This window comes from Melitaea cinxia, chromosome Z (assembly GCF_905220565.1).
Source record: "Melitaea cinxia chromosome Z, ilMelCinx1.1, whole genome shotgun sequence".
Taxonomy (NCBI): domain Eukaryota; kingdom Metazoa; phylum Arthropoda; class Insecta; order Lepidoptera; family Nymphalidae; genus Melitaea; species Melitaea cinxia.
The window spans coordinates 6,545,730-6,569,624 of NC_059424.1; the positions used below are offsets into that span (position 1 = coordinate 6,545,730).

The 23,895-nt window shown below is 36.4% G+C and overlaps 1 protein-coding gene across 1 annotated transcript in view; it reads left to right on the plus strand.

Moving 5' to 3' along the window:
• The first annotated feature begins 3,801 nt into the window (after nt 1-3,801).
• LOC123668735 (SET and MYND domain-containing protein 4-like) overlaps nt 3,802-23,895 on the plus strand; it is a 28,577-nt gene continuing 8,483 nt past the window's right edge. Inside the window, exons 1-7 of the mRNA XM_045602431.1 lie at nt 3,802-4,030; nt 12,510-12,768; nt 14,434-14,614; nt 15,679-15,826; nt 16,305-16,457; nt 22,461-22,592; nt 23,138-23,345. Coding sequence (XP_045458387.1) covers nt 3,882-4,030; nt 12,510-12,768; nt 14,434-14,614; nt 15,679-15,826; nt 16,305-16,457; nt 22,461-22,592; nt 23,138-23,345 — 1,230 coding nt within the window. The 5' untranslated portion in view covers nt 3,802-3,881. The remainder of the gene's footprint in view (nt 4,031-12,509; nt 12,769-14,433; nt 14,615-15,678; nt 15,827-16,304; nt 16,458-22,460; nt 22,593-23,137; nt 23,346-23,895) is intronic.

The window sequence follows — 23,895 nt, forward strand, 5'->3', positions numbered from 1 at the left end:
TCCCTATACGCATCAAGGAATTAATCTCGACAGCTAAAACTGATCGAAAAACACCTTTTCCTAACGGTACAATTTTATAAGAACGTCGAATAATACAAAATGAAACAAGGTTAAACACTAATCACTTTCTTACAAAGAAGAAAATTGTACTAAAACCAAAAGAAACCGTTACATAATTTTGTGAGAGTGATTAGTCGAAAATTTCAACAACAAATATATAATTGTGTTTGTAGTAAAAGAACAATTACATCGACAAGTAGTCAGGTAATACAACAAGGTTGGCGAAAAAATACTCGAGTAAATAAATACGTATTATCAAAGATTACTTAAAACGTAGTCATCAAATCTCGATCAAATTTCAATAGGACCACAAGACAACAACCCTCCGATTAAAACAAACATAATCAAAATCGGTACACCCAGTGAAAAGTTATAAGTACGCTATACGGCTATACTACAACGTAGGTGTGCGAAAAAATAGTCATCGAATCATCGAATCGGTCCCCCCAGTCAAAAGGTAACAATTATATTTAAAAAAAATAATAATTGTGTTTGCTCGCAAACGAAAAAAAAACCGACTTCAATTACATCGACGAGTACGTACAACGTAAATCGACGAAAAAATTATCAAGTAACAACGCATTATCAAAGATTACTCTAGAAGTTGTAATCAGATCTCGATGAAATTTAAATGTAACCACATGATAAACATCGGCTTTCGATTAAATTAAAAATCATTAAAATCGGTACACGTAATAAAAAGTTGTTGCGGATTTTCAAGAAGTTCCCTCGATTTCTCTGGGATCCCATCATCAGATCCTGGTTTCCTTATCATGGTACTAAACTAGGGATATCTTCTTTCCAACAAAAAAAGAATTATCAAAATCGGTACACCTAGTAAAAAGTTATTGCGGATTTTCAAGAGTTTCCCTCGATTTCTCTAGGATCCCATCATCAGATCCTGGTTTCCTTATCATGGTACTAAACTAGGGATATCTCCTTCCCAACAAAAAAATAATTATCAAAATCGGTACATCCAGTAGAAAGTTATGCGGTATAATACAACGTAGGTCGACGAAAAAAGCGTCAAGTAAAAACGCATTATTAGATATAGCTCGAAAAGTAGTTGTTAGATCTCAAATAAATTTAAATGGGACCAATTGGCACATACCACCTTTCGATTAAAAGAAAATTTGTCGAAATCGCTCCACCCAGTCAAAAGTTCTGATGTAACATACATTAAAAAAAAATCGAAGACATTAAAAAAAAATCGAAGATCAGTCGAATTGAGAACCTCCTCCTTTTTTGGAAGTCGGTTAAAAAAACTAGGTGACCCGGCAAATGTTGTTTTGCCATATATATTAACTCCCTTAATCTCCTCCTTGTATCTTAGGGGTATGAAAAGATATGTTGGCCAATTCTTAGACCTACCCGATATGCACACAAAATTTCATAAAAATCGATCCAGCTGTTTCGGTGGAGTATGTTACTAACATTGTGACACGAGATATAATCTCCTCCTTGTATCTTATGGGTATGAAAAGATATGTTGGCCAATTCTTAGACCTACCCGATATGCACACAAAATTTCATAAAAATCGATCCAGCTGTTTCGGTGGAGTATGTTACTAACATTGTGACACGAGAATTTTATATATAAGAGTACAATCGAATTGAGAACCTTCTCCCCTGTTTTTGAAAGTCGGTTAACATGATCAACAAAAAGACAGCGATGCCATTAATCTAAGATACGAACTATATACCTACATATATACATGATATTTACCGATCTTCACGGATAAAAATGAAATAATTACTTTCTTTTTACTCAAACGGTGCCATTGTTTCGATGTTCTTGACCACCGGCGTACCTACACGGTCAAAGGTGGTTCTCCATATCGAGAAAGACCTCGACCGTGCACCGTCGGTAGTTTAGCCCGCTAGCCAAGTGTCCGATGACTCCCCAGCTAGAGTATCGTCAAGAGGCTGCTATGAACTGAGGTAGGGCACAGCAGGAATTTCTTGCTCAAAATATGGAGCAGCCTGACTGGGGAAGTACCTCGACCTTATAGAAGATCACAGCTAAATAATACTGCTTTCAAACAGTATTGTGTTCCTGTTGATGACCAGAGCTCCTGGGGGGATCGGGGATTGGGTCGGCAACGCGTTTGCGATGCTTCTGGTGTTGCAGGCGTCTATAAGCTACGGTAATCTCTTACCATCAGGTGAGCCGTACACTTGTTTGCCAAACTAGTGATTACGCATTTTTACGAGTTCAGAAAAAAGATTTTTGATGAGATTTGAAAGTCTACGTTAGGTAGCGCATTCAACTTTTTGAAGATATCTTTAAAACGTTATTCTGTCTAATCTGAAGTCCAAATCATAAATCTGAGCTCATATGGACTAACCTAAAACGTCATTTTGGTTTCTGGGTTGGCGATGACCTCAGTAAAATAATTCTTAAATTAATTGACATTTAATGGTCAAAAATGAAATTCATCAGAAACTTTTAACTGTTGGATAGCGTCATATGTCCAACAGTTTTAACGACAAACGGTGAAACAGGCTCTTGGACTCCTCTATCTGAAATTATCTAAAACTTTAATTGCACATTCGGATATTTCCTTAATTTCTGCTGTGTGGTTATGGCAGTAAAGAATATAGCCGCCCCATCTCTTCCCGTGGGTGTCGTAAGAGGCGACTAAGGGATAACACAGTTCCACTACCATCATGGAACTTAAAACGTAGACCGATGGCGGTATAACCATCTAACTGCTGGCTTGGAAATACACAAGCCAAAGACGGGCAGCAGCGTTTTGGGTGCGACAAAGTCAGCCCTGCAGTCACCAACCCGCCTGCCCAGCGTGGTAAAGACGCACTATGGGCAAAGACGTGAGTGACGACGATTTTTGGCGCGAACTTATGTGAAGCAGTGGACTGCGATAGGCTAAAATGTGTGCGTGTGTGTGTGAGATATCCAAGTCAGAGTCTTTGACTCAAGATTATCTAAAACAGGTAGCTCTTGTAGCAATAATATCGCCGTTTACCACGGACACGGTCCGTATAACAAACACCTATTTAATATGGGCATTACAGACAGTCCCCTGTGCAGAGCTTGCATGGGAACAGAAGAAACGGCTACGCATGTACTTCTTTACTGTCAAGGTGTAGCGGCTTACCGGGCACAACATCTTGGCACTGTGGCATAATAAACGAGAAACCAAGAGGAATATTGGTTTTATTTAACTGAAAGAATTCTACTAGACAAATATAATGACTTAAATTAATAATAATAAATAACAAAGTTGACACGACAAAAGTTGACACGTTTGGTTTTAACAACACTACGGAGATCGTATACATGGCGCGGAGGTCGCATATCACCTCAGGCACCCTGAAAACACTTCCGGAGATCTTCAAGAAGCCAAAAAAACTTCTAAAGTTTCTGGAGGAGCTTGGGTGGCATGAGTGAATCGGATTACTCCCACACACGCAAAATAGGCGCAAAGTCGTCGAGTTGCGGAAACCAGCCCGTGTTAACCATACCATACCATACCATCGCCGTTTACCATCTATTTCACCAATATTTTGGTATCAAAAATACGAATTCAACTTACATAAACACTTTGACCGCAGAGTAAGTTAAAGAAAATATGATATGGTAATTTATAGAATGTACAATACAATCACTACGGTATGGTGATACCAGATACGGTATTACGGTCTACTATTTTATAGTCGGTATCCGTTGTTTATACATATATCTAATCTGTGCTGTTAACTATTTTCAAAAGTGTCAGTCTTTACTTCTTTACTTTTCCCAAACAAATCGTGTATAAACATCAATCAATTAATTTTTCTTTTATTTCATTGTTATTAAAATGCATAGTGTTAATTGTATGCCTAAAGATTGTGCAAAACAGTGGGAGATCTTGTTGTTGTTATTATCGTCGGAAGAGAAGAAAATCGATCGAACAAATGAAACTGAAATCGACACTATGAATTATTTTTACAATAATGAGGGGGTGCAGTACGTACTTCATACAGTATTTATTTAAATATTATAATTTTATCATATAATTTTAAGTATTTGTTATAGAATAAATGATTTTATTTATTCTATAATAAATACTTTAAAAAGTTTTGTTACATTTATAATAAGAACAAACCTGCAAATAATTTATAATTACTTAACAATTCATAGAAATCTGCTAAATAAATCTGCCTGTGAATTGTTGAAGGAAGATTGTCATACCAATATGAAATACGTATAAATTTTTATGACATAGTATTACTCAACTTGTGTTTTGTTGTAAATAAATTGTGCTAAGAACTTTGTTCTCAAATCAAAATTTAAATAGTACGTTTTTCCCTTGACAACGATTATTTGCTGCAGTTTTAAATTGGGATATTTTACAATTTAGTAACAGGCACACTAACTGGATACAGGTGTTTGTCGTGGTCTGGGTGTAGGCTTTACAACATGAAATACTGAAAATATCGTCACCAAATTTTATCAGTATACTTTTGAGATACTGTACTTTCGAAATATGAAGTAAAAAATTTTTTTTTCGAAATTTCTAGACCACTGGGACCCCTTAAGCTACTAACTTTCCAACTCATATTATGTTTAGTTGTTTTTGATACAGTAATTTTTATGTCATCATTTTTATGTTAACAACATAATTAATATAAATTTTACTGGTGATTTAACAATGAACGTTGACAACAGATGTCCCTTTTACTCATGCCCTAAATAATATTATTGATTCACTTCAAGGTAACTATGAGGTTCTCGTACATAGTGGTTCCTACATTATTTTCGACAGTAAATGTAATGAAAACATCATATATAATAATAATAATAATATTCACTGCAAAAAATAAGAAAGTATCTGACCAAATCCCTCTGATAATGAACAATACAATAATTCATAGATCAAGAAAAATACCTAGACTGTAGTTAGATGAAAGACTTAGGTGAAAACTACACATGGGGTATATCAAGCACAAGGTCCGTTTGGGCATAAGTTATCTGCACAAAGTGTCTAATTGCATACCACATAATATGTTTGCAATGATATATATAATGTATTAGTCAAGTCACATCGTCAATATCTAATCAAAATATGGGATTCAGCCTTTAAAACCACGCTAAAAGATTTGCAATTCATACAAAATAAATTCACTCAATTCACAAAAAGTTTATTAATATAACACTAACACTAACTTAAAATCTTTATAAATATAACACTTGCACTTTTACACACAAGTGTTAGCCTGACTCAGAAAAATACAAATATTACTTGAGGAATACAAATAAAATAAATCTTTTAGCACAGAACCCTTAACTATGACAAAAACAATGTATGATATTTGATGCCGATCAATTATGAACAATTTGCCAAACAAAAAAAAAAAATGTAAAAGTATACATAAATTTAGAAAACCAACTTTATGTTCATATTAAATAAAATATAAGATAAATAAATATTAACTATTAACAAAAAAAAAAAAAAAAATAGAAAAGAAACGTTAAAAATTAATTCCACTAACCATATTTAAAATTAAAAATAGTAAAAATTGTATGATACACTTCAGCCTGTAATAGCCTGCTGGCCCTTTCCCCATGTAGGAGAAGGATCAGAGCTTAATCCACCATGCTGCTCTGATGCGGGTTGGTAGATATATTCCCTACTATGAGTAATGATCTTTATCAGGTGTACATGACAACAACCGGGGTCAACGACTTAACATGCTCTCTGAGGCACGGTAGAGAGACCTACAAGGACTAATAATAAGGAAATATATTGAATAAAAGATAATAATAATAATAATTAAATGCCTGAAACTCAACAGCCCCCACTAGAAATCTGTATGTCCAATACATATGTTTGTCATGTGGATGGAACCCACAACCGTCAGCGCAACAGCCACAAACCAGTGATGTGACTGTTGCGCTAACTCGTCATCTGAAAACTTATATGATAAACAACTTTTAAAAATAAAATTAATTAAATAATAATAATAATAACTTTGTGTGCGTTCAAGTATTACGTAACGCAATTTTAGAAATTTTTGGATCACTCCATAGACTGCAAAATTTTCTTCATAATTCCACCAAAATTGGGCTTATACATAGTCTTTTCTTTCCCATTCTTGATATGCTTACTCTTCTTATCTTGACATTAAAAAGGATCAACTTAATAAGCTTTAGCGTATTCAGTATATGATCAGAGATAATGATCTCTTATTTCCGTAAAAAACTCAAATGGCTCTCAATTCGCATTCGCAGGAATACTCACACTCATACATTGTTATACTGTATACTATCCAATCCTGTTACTCCTTCTTTCCTAAAAATATGGTTTACATATCGCAACGAGCCCCATAAGCAAAGCCTTCGCTCCACTGACAGTGTACTTAAAATTATTTATTTATTTATTTATTTAAACTTTATTACACAACTCCAAAAAAAAAAAAAAAACAACAAAACAACACATCAAGATAACACGTTGCGCAAAAGGCGGACTTAAGGCCGTACAGCCTTATCTACCAGTCAACCTTAAGGCGTAAAAAAAATAGTAAAAGTAAGTGTTGAGGTAGGACTATAAAACAATACAAGCAAAATAAACATACGCATATAAATACATAAATATACTTATATATATACATATATACATATTACAAACAAAATATATAAAAAAAAGAGAAAAAGAAAAAAATATGTTCAAACAAAAGTAAACACACGAAGAAATGTCATGACATGAAGTTATATTAATGTAAGCCTAAGATGAGGAGAGTAAAAAGATAAATAGGGGGGGGCTATTGACAGAGTTTTTTTAGGTACCACTTTTTAACCTGGGTTTTAAAAGAAAGTTGAGAAGGAGAGTTCCTGATGTTGACCGGTAACTCATTCCACAGTCTGATGGCATTAACTGTAAAAGAATTAGACACAAAACCAGATTTATGAGAAGGTATGCATAGAGTAAGGTTAAGAGAAGAACGAAGATCCCTAGAATGAGTGTTAGAGAGAAAATTAAATTTAGATTTTAAATAAGAAGGAGCAAAAGGGTTGGAAATTACAGAATAGAGGGTACAGAGAATTCTCAATTTTCGCCTTTCTTTAATCGGCAGCCATTGCAGTTGAGACCGGTAGGACGAAATATGGTCGTATTTGCGCAGCCCATAAATGAAGCGAATGCAAGTATTTTGCAGTCTTTGCAGCTTGATCAGGAGCTCCTCGCTTAAGTCAGGGTAGCAAGCATCGCCGTAATCAATAAAAGGTAAAAGAAAACAATTTACTAAATCAATCTTGGCCTTCACGGGAAGAAAATTTTTAAAGCGCAAGATAGAATGAAAGAATGCATAAAACCTGCGAGATATCTCACGAACCTGATCCGCCCAACTGAGAGAGCAATCCAAAGTCACACCCAAATCCTTAACCTTACAGGAAAACGGGATAACCACGTTATTGAAAAAGAGAGGTGATGTAGGTTGTTGAATTTTTGATAGTTGACGAGAACTTCCAACAATCATAGCCTGACACTTAGAGGGATTGACATTAATTCCAAAATTTTTGGTCCAGACCGAGATACGCGAAAGATCATCATTAAGCTTAGCAATGGAATCATCAAGACGGTCGATGCTAGTTTGTGCATAAAGCTGCAAGTCATCAGCGTAAAGGTGGTACTGACAGGAAAGTATAGAAGTAATAGAATTAATGAATAGTGAGAATAGTAGTGGGGAGAGAATTCCACCCTGAGGAACGCCCGCAGCAACGTCGCACCAATCAGAACGCTTAGAGCCAATGCATATCGCTTGCTTGCGTCCCCAAAGATATGAAGAAAACCACTGAAGAGCAACGTCAGAGATGTTAATACGAGATATTAGAGCGAGTAACAAATCGTGATCCACCGCGTTAAAAGCGTTACTAAAATCTATAAGTGTTAGAATTGTCACGGATTTGTTCTCCATCCCCTCTCTTATATCCTCGGTCACTTTAATCAGAGCAGTAGTAGTGCTGTGGCCTACACGAAATCCGGATTGAAAATGATCCAATAAGTTGCAAGATAAAAGATATTCAGACAGCTGGCTGTGGACGATAGATTCGAGAATTTTGGAGAGAAACGGGAGAACAGAAATAGGACGGTAATGATTCGGAAGGGATGCGTTAGAAATTTTTGGTAATGGGAGAACCAGAGCCCGCCGCCACAAATCCGGAAAGGTAGCTGAAGTTAGAGAAAAGTTGACAATGTGAGTAACAGCAGGTAGTATAGATTCCAAAATATGAATAATCATTGTGCGACCAATTTCATCACAACCTAGAGCCTTGGATTTAAGTGACAACACACGTTTGCGTACATCGGCATCACTTACTTGTGAGAAACTAAATGTGGACTTTTCATATTTCGGCAGACTTAGGATCGTAGATAAAGTGTCATGTTTGGTGTTATCATCAAAAACATGAGAAGTATTAAAGTGGCGGCTTAGGTCATCAATATCTACGGAAATGTTGTTATTAGAGTTAGTGTCTTTGCCTATACCTAAAGATTTAAGAAATTTTAAAGTGTCTGTAGTTGAGGAGTTACATATTTTATCCGAAATAAATCGGCGCTTGTGATTCCTGCACATTTGGTTACACCTATTCCTAGCAGCTTTGTAGATTGACCAATTGATTTCCGATCGATACAGCTTAAATTTTCGAAATGCACTGTCCCTCTTGGCCATGGCTTTTCGTATATCCAAATTAATCCAGGGGGCTGTCCCGTTCCTCCTTATTTTTACTTTACGTAAAGGTGCGTGCTTGTTATAAAGGTAAGTGATATTGGAACAAAGAAAATTGACCTTAGCATCAATAGTCTGCATCTCGTAAACACAAGCCCAGAGAATGGAAGACGCATCAGTAGATAATTTTTCAATATCAAGGATGCCAAAATTCCTTAGAAATAAAGTAGGAGGCTTAGGCTTTGGGGTTTTAAGATTGTAAGAGACGTAAATTAAATCGTGATGAGAGAAAGCGGGGGCTGGGTATTGGCCAAATCTGGAAACACGTTTAATATCTGAACAAATGACAAGGTCTAAAAGAGAATCAGAAGTTTTTGTAAAGTGTGTAGGTAAAAGTGGCAGAAATTCCAAGTTAACTGAATCAACAATTGCACGAAGTTTGGATGATCTATGATCATTTCTGAGTAAGCAGGTATTAAAGTCTCCCATTATCACAAGTTCTTTGTAATCAGACAAAACACGCTCGAAAACGTCCTCCAAAGGCGAAAAGTAATCAATCGTTGGAGGACAATAGATCACTCCAAGAGCTATTTTACGCCCTAAATTTATCTCCAAAAAAATATATTCTATAGAAGCGTTATGAGTTGGAGAAGATTGGCATATAAGTTTAAAGGATAGATGACTTTTAATATATATAGCTACACCACCACCTCTTCTGCCAATACGATCGTTTCTTACTAATATGAAGCCCGAATAAAATTACTCCCCGCTCCACTATCTTTTATACTAAATCATTAACTGTTCAAGACAGTTTTCAAAATCTGTAAAGCACTATTTCCTTTCAATTATAATACTCACCCTATCTATCCAGTTACATATTATCTTCTGTCTTTACTTTAAATTGAATCATAATATACATAATTGGTTAAATACGTTTATGTATGCCTATTATTTTTCCATTTATACATACTTCTTACGTACATCCATTTTTTAATTTTTATATTTACTGTACACCTACCTATATTATCTATGTTCCATTTCCGCTGCTCATAGGTTGCCTGAAAGAGATCGCTCATTAGCGATAAGGCTGCCTTTTGTACGTATGCTGTTTTGGAACGAAGTTCCTTACGGCAGGCTTGACATTTGGCTGGGCGACCGAACTGAAAAAAATGATACTAAAACCGTAAGAAAAATACATAACGGAAATGACGTAATATCAGTCACACGACTGTATAATAATAACGTTTGTAAAACTAAAATATTACTAAGTAATCTTTTTTTTAAAATTATTTGTGTAATTTTATACTGTCGACAAAAATAAACAAAGACACACGTTTTTTTTATTTCACTTAATAGTTTGAATTATTTTTATTATTATTATTTTGTTTGATTTATTTTATTTTACGGTATTTTTTTTTTCTAAAATACTAAATTTCCTAAATACTTTTATATATTTGATTAAAACCACCAACAAAATTTAAAAAAAAATCAAGAACTAGAAAATATATATAAAATTCAACATTTTTTTTTTCAAATTGTGTTGCTTCTATACTATCCGAAGGAACTTTGTTTTTACCTGGTGTTTTTTTTTGTAACGTTGCTCATTCTTGGTGGACATTGAACATTTTTTATTATTGTTATTATTATTATGTAAAAAAATCAATTTCAATTGGAGTTACTGCTCCTTTGTCCAAGACTTTGGTTACCGGGATTGCTAAACCACTTGCATCAACTTCTTCTTCGTCGAGCGAATTGGCATCCTCAGACGATGATTCACAACGGCGCACAATGTAATGAAGCTCATTTAGTCTTTTGGCAGCAAGTCGCTAAGCCCCTACCCTTTCACGATGGTCTTGGGCTGTCTTGTACTTTTACCTGATCATCACTGGGTCGTGGCAGTGTGGCACAATCTTATTTCTTTTGTATAAGCTGGCGTCAATCTGTACCCTGTCGGTTTCGATAAGAAAGAAGCTTTTGTTTACAGTGCGACTACTTTCCATAAGGAGTGTGAAATACGCGTCGTCCACAGCGAATACACATGCCTATGATTTCGAATCACTTATTATTGTCTTCATATAAACCATTAGTAATAACATAATTGAACACAGATAAGCCAGTGGCCGGACCAAAACCCACAGTATCAGAAAGGCAAGAACTTTGTCATTCAAAACTTTAAGAAACACAACCTGGACGCCCTCTTCATAGCGACTAATGCTCCTGGGCGGTTCAAAGGGTTCCAACTTGAGAGAATAAAATAAAAATGACATTCACGGTACAATATAGTCGGGTGATTTCTCGTAAAACATAAACGATAAAGGTTGGCAACTTGAGAAATTTTAATTTCCTAGTTTTAACGCATTATGTAACACTATTTTTTACATAAAAAAATTTAAAAAAAAACATTGCGTTACATAAAGCGTAGTTCGACCCCCCCTCCCTGTAACATCTTTAACAAGACCTAACCTTTTACAAGATCCGCCCTCCCCTAAATTGCCTTACGTATTACTTGAACGCCCCCTTTAGTCTACAAGATTACTGCTCGGAACACTGTTGTCATTTATTCGCCAAATGCCATTTAATTTTAATTTATTTTACAATTTTATTTTATTACTGTCTAGCCTGTCAATGTATAAGAATATGACTTCATTAACTAATTGTTTTATACGAGTACCTTATACAACTTATCTGGTTAGTTAGCAGTCAGTATGGTAAACATGTTTATCTAATTGTAAGTGAAAACTCGTTCTTATGAGAATAAAATGTCTCAAAACCGAAAACTGAACGGAATAATTTTGTTATGTTTTGCATAGGTACCTACAGCCTAACACACTTATTAGAAATTATAAAAATATCTTTTTTTTTTTAGTGTGTAGGTTGTCTTACATGGTAAATTACCACATGCAAATCTCATGTGGGTAATAGGTGTGCAAAATCATTTTCTTTATTACAATTATTTTGTGTGAGAATTGAAACAATTAAAATACATACAGACCTGTACTTTGTAATAATTACTTCAATGCTTCATGGGTAGATATCACTACATAGTATAAAACAAAGTCGCTTCCTGCTGTCTATATGCTTAGATCTTGAAAACTGCGCAACGGAATTTGATGCGATTTTATTTAGTAAATAGAGTAATTCCAGAGGAAGGTTTATATGTATAATACGTGCATAATATAGGAGAGGAACACTGATAGTTTTAGAGGTTTATAATGTGATGTCGTAAATAAATACATTATTTGCGCTTACATTGCAAATATTTATTTTATATTTAGTATCAACATTGCACCCTTGTGAAGCCGAAGCGGGTCGCTAGTTAAATATAAAAATAACAGTGCATGCTTTGTTCACAAATCAATATTATTGTTCCTTGCCTTGCTGTCTTCATTTTTACATATGAAACTAGTCATTATAGTTTAAGATTCGGGTGCGAAATCTATATATTTAATGTATAGATTTCGCATCCGAATGGTATCGAATTTATAAATAACATAATATTTAGGTGATAGAAATCAAATTTTAACATACATTTATGAATAGCAGAATACACTATGTGTTTGAAATGTATCACCACAACCGGTTCCTTCTTAGACAAGATTTGTCTGTAAGAAATCATTACCATTTTATTATTATTTTTAATATGAATGTGATTACTCTCTTTTATAGTTTGTCTTTTCCTCTTTTCAGTGGAATAATGCATGAATGCTAAAATGGAAAAAAATCTGCATAGTACAATAGTAGGTAACAAATATCATTATTCATTAGTGCATTTCAATTTACAGAAAAATACTTCTTCATTGGCTACAGCAAATGAAATCAACCTATGCAAGGAAAATTAGTGAGTCAGATACAGCTTTAAAATGTGATGAAGTCTCCTTATTGTGGAGAGAAAGAGGCAATGAAAAATTTAGAGCTAACTTAGTTGAAGGAAGCTATAACTGTTATACAAAAAGTGTTCTATATGCTAAACATAATAGTCTTATGTATTCCCTGGCCTTGGCGAATAGATCGGCAGCTTTATTAAGGATGAAACGATTTCAAGTAAGATTTTCTAGTTAATCTTATATATAAAATTGTCGTGTCACAATGTTAGTCACAATACTCATCAGAAATGGCTGGACCGATTTTTATGAAATTTTGTGTGCATCCGGCCAACATCTATTTTTCATACACTAAGAAGGGGGGGATTAAGGGAGTTTATAACATATATGGCAAAACAACGTTTGCGGGGTCAGCTAGCATATATATAATATCTCCTATATATTAATACGTGAAGCAAAAACTTTGTACCTTTGTAACTTTTTACGAAAATTGCGCGGACTTAGGAGTATGAATATTCGCACACTTGAGTGCGTTATAGTTGTTGTAGTTGGAGTGCAGAATGCTATTAATATTTTTTTTAATTATGCTTAAAAAATACATTAAATCAATAAAAAAAACATTACACACACTACCATGTATTTGAGACACAATCGCAAAGATACTCGTTTGTTTATTGTTAGTCTGTGTCAAATTAAGACTAGATTATGTTTGATCGTTGTTTATCTTGAAACATATATATTTATTTGTCAAATATATTTGTTGTGTACTGAATGTCAAACACATGATATAAATTCATTAAAACCTTATTAATTTTCAAAATTATAATTAAAGTTAATTATAGTCGAATTTCGACCACTAGTATATATAACTAGGTCAGCAAACTAGCGTACGGCTTATCTAATGGTAAGCGATTACCGTAGCTTATAGACGTTTGCAACACCAGAAGCATCGCAAGCGCGTTTCCGACCCTATCCCTAATTCCCCCCAGGAGTTCTAGTCACCTTACACACCAACAGGAACACAACACGGCTTGAAAACAGTATTATTTTGCTGTGATCTTTTGTTAGGTCGAGATTACTACCCCAGTTGGACTGCTCCATGTTTTGAGCAGGAAATTTCCATCTATGCTCTACCTCAGTTAAATATTTATTTCTTCAAAAAAGTTCTAAATTTTTAAATTATTTATGCCAGGAGCTAAGGGGTTGTCCATAAAATACGTTCAACTAAGGGAGACAACAAAACAAATATGAGGGACGGGGGGTTTCGCTTAGCACGAAGCAATAGATCGAAGAGAAGGGTTTTTTAATATATTTTTAAAATTAAAACAATTAAATTATTATAATATCTGTATGCTATTTCTAATCACGTAAACATTTATTATAGAAGGGCATAGCCTTTATGACGTAATATTTGTTAGGAGGTACAAAGGGGGAGGGGATCAAAACTCCGGGTGACGGGTGAAATTCCGCGTGACTTATTTTATACGTGGACTGATAAAGGAAATTAAGCCGAGGAAACTTTTTGTCTCGTTAGAAATATATTGACGCGAGCAATAATCGGGCAAATTACTGCAAGGTTGTGTTAGCCTGTAAATGTTCTACTTGGCCAATATCTCCTATAAAAAATAAAAATTAAATTAAAAGTCCATCATTCTTAATTGAAGAACATGGCCTCTAATTTTTTTTATACAACTAAAACGCATCACAGCATTGCAAGCGTGTTGCCGTCCCTACCCCGAATCCCCCTAGGAGCTCTGGTTAACTTACCACAGGAACACAACACCGCTTGAATGCAGTATTATTTAGCTGTGATCTAATTATTTATCATTTATATAAAATATGTTAATAATAATTTCACATTTGTATAAAATGTTATTATTTTAAGGAATGCCTATCAGATATAACACTGGCTATTGCCAATGGCTACCCGACGGACCAGCAGCACAGGCTATTATTGCGTCGTACAGACTGTCACATCGAATTGAAACAACGAAGTGAGGCACGTGCTTCCCTTGATGCAGCGATTAGACATGCCGAATCTCTCAAGCTCTCCGCTACAAACGCTTGTAAGTTTTCTATTTCAAGCTTGCTATTATTTTGCCATGATCTGAATAAAAATGAGTCGCTAATTGTGTCCCTAAACAAAAGATCGAGTAGGGCTAGACCAATTCTATTGATTGTTTTGTGTGCTTAGTAACAGTGTAAATGGTTCTTACGGAAATAATAGTTAAGAAAATTGCTCATAACATTGAAAATTATAAGAAAATATAACTATTATTTAAACTTTATTTGACAGTTCACAATACAGGTTGTCATACTCCTGTGTTATCTGTCGCATCAGCTAGTTTAAAGGAAAAAAACGAAAAAAAACCGACTTCAATTACATCGACGAGTAATACAACGTAGATCGACGAAAAAATACTCAAGTAACTGCGCGTTATCAAAGATTACTCAAAAAGTAGTTTTCAGATCTCAATGAAATTTATATGTGACCACATGACAAACATCAGCTTTCGATTAAATTAAAAATTCTTAAAATCGGTACACCCAGTAAAAAGTTATTGCGGATTTTCAAGAAGTTCCTTCGATTTCTCTGGGATCCCATTATAAGATCCTGGTTTCCTTATCATGATACTAAACTAAGGATATCTTCTTTCCAACAAAAGAAGAATTATCAAAATCGGTACACCTAGTAAAAAGTTATTGCGGATTTTCAAGAATTTCCATCAATTTCTCTGGGATCCCATCATCAGATCCTGGTTTCCTTATCATGATACCAAACTAGGGATATCTCCTTACCAACAAAAAAAGAATTATCAAAATCGGTACATCCAGTAGAAAGTTATGCGGTATAAATACAACGTAGGTCGACGAAAAAAGCGTCAAGTAAAAACGCATTATTAGATATAGCTCGAAAAGTAGTTGTTAGATCTCAAATAAATTTAAATGGGACCAATTGGCACACACCACCTTTCGATTAAAAGAAAATTTGTCGAAATCGCTCCACCCAGTCAAAAGTTCTGATGTAACATACATAAAAAAAAAATACAGTCGAATTGAGAACCTCCTCCTTTTTTGGAAGTCGGTTAAAAAAAGTTTGTGTATAAAAAATATTTTTGTCTTTTTCTAGTGGAGTTTGAGCGTCATGTGAAAATATTGGAAAGAAAGTTAGATTCTGTGGTGGAAGAAGACGGTGTCAAAGAATCAGTAACACTGCCTGAATGTTTTATGGGTTTAAATCCACACTTTAAAGCCGCTTCTAATGCGATAGAACTCAGGTTAGCATTGTTTCCTTATATTACTTGTGTTTATATTATAGCTTAATAATATGAGACTGCAGGTCGAAGATGGCAGCAGCGTCTTCGATGCGACAAAGCCAGCCTAGCGGTCACCAACCCGCCTGCCCAGCGTGGCGACTATTGACAAAACACAAAAGTTCAAGCCATTTTTGGCGCGAATTTGTGGAGGCCTATGTCCAGTTGTGGACTGTATTATGCTGAAGTGATGAATATGCGATTGGCTCAGCCACGTAGCTTCATATGCCCTGAAATGGATCATCACATAGAAATGCATTGTTCTATCGCTAGTTGACGCTTCAACATCCCACTACTAGGCATATGCCTCTTTCTCCATGTAGGTGAAAAATCAGAACTTAATCCATCACTAAACTAACTAAACTTGCTGTATCCGTTGTTTTAATCGCTAGCACTTGGGTCTTAACTACGTGCTTAGAGTCAAACTTTGGACGTGTCACAGGTACAACGACACAGTTGGCCGCCACGTGGTCGCGAAGGCGAACACAAAGCGCGGCGACGTTCTGTTCTCCGAGGAACCCTACGCGTGGGTCACTCTGCCATCGGAGGAGAGAGTTTGCGAGATGTGCTGTAAAGCTGACATCAATCCAGTGCCGTAAGATTAAATTTATATCCGATTGTCTATTAAGGGTCATTGACTACTTTATTTATTAGGAAAAATCTGATTGGTGAATTTAGGCATAGCAATAATTAAAGTTATTAATATGTTTAACATACACCATTTGTGTCATCTCATGGTGAAATGAAAAGCTTAGTTACTGCCAATTAATCGAGCGGTAGCTAAATAGTCAGAGGCGCAATCATATTTAAAAGAACTAATCAAATTACTTAGACTAGAATATAAACAATTAAAAAAAAAACAATTTAAAAAACAGAACAAAATCTTTGAAGAGTAAATACATTTTTTGCCCTTTTGTATAACAACTGAGACCGACAATTTTAAGTGCTCCAATATGAAACCCTAGATTAAAAACAAATATTTTAAAACGGCAGAGGTAAAACAAACACTTAAAGCACTTTATACAATTATTACTTTATTAAAAATCACTTATACAATCTGGCAGCGTTTCTACTTATTTGAATGCTAACACAAGAATAATCACATAAATCAACAATCGGCTCATTTATACCCTCTTTATTTGGCGGTGGAACGTAATGTCACTCACAACCGGAAGATCGTTATCGAACCGTATGGCTTTGGCTTTGGCTTGGCTTCGCTTGGCTATGGCGTGGCGTCATAAGGCTCGGCTAGGCAATATGGTGTGGCGTTACAGTCGGCCATCCTGAAACAATTGCTCCCGCAATGGGAAGACGTTGTCAATTAGCTTTCTAGAAGGTCAATAAGATCTTCAGTTTCTAGTTGGTCGTCAGAGCTGCTCGCGCTATCTGACACTAGGGCTACACTACGATAGGGTCGCAAAGAGTCAGCGGAAACTAACCCAGTAAAGTTTTTGTAGCCTCTTAACCCCTTTATGCTCCTAATTCTATACCTATCGTTACCTATAACTTTAGTTACAATATAAGGGCCTGAATATAAGTCATCTAGTTTAGTGTTAACCTTAGCAGCACTACTTGTAGGCGCCTGCCTCCATAGAACCAAGTCTCCCTTTTTGTAAATATGACTCCTTTTGCGGCGTTTGTCAAAGTTTCGCTTCATCTTAGCGGTGGCCTTATCAATACGTGCACTGGCCTTTTCGCGCTTAGACTGAATTGACTCTGATACCTGATCTGGAATCGTTACATCACACACTGGCCTACCATCACGTGCAAACATCAAATCGTAGGGCTTAAAACCAGTAGTATCATTTACGGTATTATTTATACCCCAAATAACGTCGGGGAGGCAGTTAGACCAGTTATTAGCTGCTTCACTAGGGTCAGTGGCGCGTAGAGCATTTAGTATAGTTCGATTAGTGCGTTCAACTTGTCCATTAGCACGCGGACACGCAATTGAATTTAATGTATGTTTGAACTGTTTGTCTATCGCGAACTTTTTAAAATACCTACTGGTAAAAGCTTTACCATGATCCGTCACTACTCTATCTGGATAACCAAATAATGAAAATGTTCTTTTGAGTACTCTTAATGTTTCTACCGAATTGACTGTCCTAGTAGGTTCTGCGATTACAAATTTCGAAAATGCGTCCGTTATAACCAACATGTATTCGTGACCTTTATTAGTTCTACAGAAAGGGCCTAAATGGTCGATATGGACCATTCTAAAGGGTTCATTTGGCTTGGGAATCGGGTGTAACATACCTTCCTTTTTACCGTATTCCCCCTTACCATAAGCACAGTGCAAACAAGATGTTACATACTTTCGAATAAACCGTGTCATTTTAGGAAACCAAAATTCATTTTTAATTAGATCTGTACAACGTTTTAATCCTACGTGGCCTATTTCATCGTGGTGCATTTGAACGATCTTCCACCTTGCCGCCCCAGGAACTACGAGGCGATTGCCGTTGAGCGTTTTTCTATACAATCTGTTATCTAATATTACATAATTATTCACTATATCGGGCCCAGCAGACTTAGAGTTTAGTTGATCGATTATGCTTTTCAATTTATCATCCTGATACTGAATCGTATAGAACCAATCCGAGATTTCGAGGCGATTAATATTTACTGCATCAATAGGATTTCTACTTAACGCATCCACATGCTTCATTCGTTCCCCGGGTCTATATTCTACACTAATATCGTACTCTTGTATTAGTAACCACCACCTAGCGATACGGGGAATAATATCTCGTTTAGTAAGAGTGGCACGGACGGCAGTACAGTCAGTGATTATTTTTACGTGTTTACCTATAACGTACACTCTGAATTTACGCAAAGATTCCACGACCGCTAACGTCTCTAACTCATAGCTATGGTACATAGTTTCCTCTCTAGAAGTTACTCGGCTAAAATACATGACCGGACGTAGGGTTCCGTCAAGCTGCAGCTGGAATAATATACCCGCTATGCCTAACTTACACGCATCGGTATGTATTTCTGTATTTAAAGTAGAATCATATAAAGCTAAAACTGGTTTAGAGCACAAACATTTCTTTAATTCATTAAAACTATCAATTTGTTTATCACCCCATACCCACGGTACATTTTTCTTTGTTAGTTCTGTCAAAGGGCGGGCGATAATCGCGAACTTATTAATATATTTTCGAAAATAGCTACAAAGTCCTATGAATTGACGTATTTCATGTACATTCTTAGGTATAGGAAAATGTGAAACCGCAATCAACTTTGGCTCTGCAGGTTTAATCCCATCTTGAGAAATTTCATGTCCTAAATAAGTTACTTTATCTTGTAAAAAAAGAGCACTTTTTCATATTTAATTTTAAATTTTCCGATTGAAATTTTTGTAATACCGCTTCTAACATTCTTAAACCCGAAATAAAATCTATTGAGGGTAGAAGTAAATCATCTAAAAAGGCGAGAATCTCATGACGTGAACTGTCACTCTGTGTACAACGAATCGAATTAACAATTTTGCTAACCACGCGCATAAAAACAGATGGTGCATTTGCTAAGCCAAATGGAACACGTAAATATTCGTACTGACCCTGAGGTGTAATAAAAGCAGTTTTGTGAGTGTCCTCTGGTGCGATTAATAACTGATGATAACTTTGGGCCATATCAAGACTAGTAAAATATTTCTTACCGGCTAATTTAGAAATATGATCGTCAATGTTAGGCAATGGATATCTGTCTTTAATAGTGATAGCGTTAAGAGCACGATAATCAATACATAATCTACTATCACCATTCTTTTTCTTGACTAAGATAACCGGAGAGGCATAATTTGACTCGGACTCTTTTATAATACCAGCATCTAATAATTCATGGACTTTGGAATTAACTATTTGTTGCTCAGTATGCGATAACCTATAAGGTTGACGATATATTGGTTGCTGCGTAGTAAGTTTTATTTTCATTTGTATTATGTTTGTACAACCAAGATCTTTCGTATTATTTGCAAAGGTATGTTTATACTGTAGCAATAAATTTATTAAACTATTACGCTCGTTTTCATTTAAACTTCCCATACTAATTTCGCAAATAGGTACACCGCCTATGTGAATACTAGATATTTGGTTCACCGTAAAGATGGAGGCAGACGAATTTACATTATTTATATTGTAAGTAGAAGTCATTAAGCATTTTCTATTATTTGGTGAAGTAGCAGGCAAGTTGGATAAAAATGGCTTGGCTTGACTCACCTGGCTAGGCTGACTGGCTAATTCGTCATAGCTCTCGGCTCGAGCTAAAATCTCGCCGGCTTCCCAGTCAACATTGACGGTCCCAGTGTTGACAACCTTAATGTAGCCCTCGCTACCTCGGAGCAAGGTCGCTGGTAACATGTAGGACACGCCCTGCAGTTCATAGTGCCGTGGCGTTGTACAAACATCGTTCCCGGACGTATTACCCAGCACTCTAACTTTGATGATTGAGGCACCGGGTGGTAGAGATTCCTTGCTTGAAGTCACCACTTTAAACTTGTTAACTTTTTCCACTACATCAAATCCAGTTAAAGGACCAGAATCCACTCTTAGCGTAGCCGTCCCATTTGTCACCACAAGTGATATGTGATCAGCGTTTATAATTGGTTGTCCAATTAATAAATGAATGTCTTGCATATCCATTTCTGTAACATGTGCAGTACATTGTACTACAGTGTTATCGATTTCTAAATCAAATTGTACTTCCCCGCGGCTTGTAAGTAAACCACCAGAAAAACCTTTTAGAATAGTGTTGGTAGGTGAAACTTTCAGTGACAAAAGAGAAACAATTTGAGAATTTATAACATTCACTTGACTACCCGTATCTATATATGACTTTAGAAAAATTCCGTTGACCTTCACAACTTTCTTATAAATTTCGTTATAATTTTGCACTATTCTGATTTCCTTGGTATTGCTATCCGATTCAAGGTTCGGTTTGGCTTGTGAAGTTAATATACTTGAACAGCGGGAGGCAATATGACCTTGCCGACCGCACTTAAAACAAACTCGTTGATCAGGTAGCGTACAATTTCGTAAAATGTGACCTGTCTTCTTGCAACGCGGACAAGGATCGATTTCAGGATTAACTTTTTTATCAGCGGTGAACATTTGCTTAGTATCCTTGATTGGTGCGCGTACTTCGAATACTGGTGAACGATAATCATCGAGGGAACAGAGAAATGCCTCATAAAGTTCATCCGGACGCTGGCATTGGAAAGCACGTGCATTCGGTTGTAGTGAAGTCGGTAATCCTCTGATTATACACGAGACACTGGCAGCATCAGATAGATTGCAGCGAAAACACATGGCGATTTTATCTTGATAGTATTTCGTCATTGTCTCGTTCGGTAATTTTTTTCTATGCATCATTTCGTCTAATAAAGCACTATAATCGCGATGTTTGGGAAAAGCTCGTACCAACAAATGTTTCCACTCATTCCAAGTATAGTTATATTCATCGAGTCTGTTGTACCACTTTCGAGCTTGCCCGCGAAGTTTGTCTTGTAAGTGAAAGGCTTTTACTTTATCATCCCAGCCATGTATGTCACCCAACTGATCAATCTTCTTTAACCATGCTGATACTGTGCATTCTTCTCCATCGGGGTCAAATTCTGGTATGAGGGACGCGGCGCGATGATCTTTAAAATTACCAAGTGGTACGCTTTCTTCATTAAGTTCGCGTATAGCCCTTTCAACTTTGTTCTCTAGCAAGGACTTTAATAATTTTCTTGCGGGTGGTGACGGACATTCTTCATCTTCGCTGGTATATTGTTCTTGCTCACTCCATCCAGGCGGACGGACTCTGTTGCCGGCTTCATTAGGCCGATTACGTTTCATTATCCCGCTTCTGAGTAAAACGGCAGAGGTAAAACAAACACTTAAAGCACTTTATACAATTATTACTTTATTAAAAATCACTTATACAATCTGGCAGCGTTTCTACTTATTTGAATGCTAACACAAGAATAATCACATAAATCAACAATCGGCTCATTTATACCCTCTTTATTTGGCGGTGGAACGTAATGTCACTCACAACCGGAAGATCGTTATCGAACCGTATGGCTTTGGCTTTGGCTTGGCTTCGCTTGGCTATGGCGTGGCGTCATAAGGCTCGGCTAGGCAATATGGTGTGGCGTTACAATTTTGATGACTACAGATACCTTCCCAGTGAAAGTCAAACATGTGGTTTGGGTATTGCCAAAATTTTTTGCCACAACTTTTGCTTACCTGTGGTTTCGACAACAATTATTGCATGATTCCTGTTACCGTTTTCTATAACGGTTCGTATCAAGCTAGATAATGGATAATTCATAAATTACGTCACATTTTAATAGTAAGGGTGATGATGATGATGATGATGATGATGAATAATGGTAAGGAAGTCCAAGTGTGACATCGTTTGACAAAGTTATTAAAGCTATTCATAAATTCCGCCTTCAACTCTAAATAGTAAGATCATGGCTTAATTTCATACTTTGGGATTTCAATTTTGCATATATGACGTCACATGATATTTGGACCAGATAACCCTTTTCAAAAGCAGTAAAACACGCGTGTGATGTCAATATGTCACCATGGTGTCGCAGTTGTGACGCGTGCTCGCGCAGCGTGTACTGCGACGAGCGCTGCCGCGCGCGTGCCTTTTTCCATCGCTGGGAGTGCGTCGCCGCGCAGAGCGCGCTCATCCCCACCATCGGAATCGCGCATTTAGCTTTAAGGTACGCTCAATCGTCATAATATACGTACATATTAACTGGGGTAGGGCACGGCAGGCAATTTCCTGCTCAAAATATGGAACAGCCCTTATAGAAGATCACAGCTTAATAATATTGGTTTTAAGCAGTGTTGTATTCTAGTTGGTTAGTAAGGTGACCAGAGATCCTTGGGGGAGTTGGGAATAGGGTCGGCAACGCGCTTGCGATGCTTCTGGTGTTGCAGACGTCTATAGGCTACGGTATTCGCTTACCATCAGGTGCGTCGTACGCTTGTTGGCGACCTAGTTATAAAAAAATAGTCTATTTGCTTTAATAAATTTAGTTTTGTCAAGTAAACAAATCCATCAGCTCTGTACTCTATTGAATTTAAAATAATAGCTAGAGATCGCGTCACTTAGCATAGATATGCCTCTTGACGAATTAAATCGTATTAAATTCGAATCTGTGTTCAAATGGAGCAGTTAAAGTATTTCCACCTTAACAGACTGCCATAAATGTACCATAAACCACAAACATACCATAAACAATTTTCATAAAAATGATTACAGGGTGTTAATAATAAGTGCCAACGACGGCTTCCCGATGCCGCCAAGACGTCTCGCCAAGCCGTGCACGGCTGCGGACTTGTTTAAGAGCTATGCACAAGTTGACAATATTAAAATATACGACAAGGACACGCCGCCTTTTTTCAGAATGTTCAACCTCGTCACAAACTTCGACAAAATGAACAACATGGATTATATACAGTATGCTTTGGTGAGTGTCTGTAATTTAACTTACACATCTGCTGTAGTCGACTCAACGGTCCCGACAGCACATTTATTTATTTTTAGACAATTAACTATGGTAAACCATGAGTAAACCAAAGTACAAGAAATATTTTTAATTGTTTTGTAGAGTTTTAGAATTAGTTTTGTCATTGAGAATAATTCTATTCAAAATGTGGAGCGGCGGAGGGGGAAGTACCTCCACCATATAGAAGATCACAGCAAAATAATACTACTCTCAATTAGTGTTGTGTTCCTGTAGTAAGGTGGTCAGAGCTCCTAAAGAGGGTCGGGGATGGGGTCAGGGAAGCGCTTGCAATGCTGCTGATGTTGCAAGCTCAATTAGACAACGGTAACCGCTTACCATCAGCTTCATCATTACAGCCTATACAGTCCACTGTTGGACATAGGCCTCCATAAGTTTACGCCAAAAATAACGTGAACTCATGTATTTTGCCCATAGTCACCACGCTGGGCAGGTGGGTTGGTGACCGCAGGGCTGGCTTTGTCGCACCGAAGACGCTGCTGCCCGTCTTCGG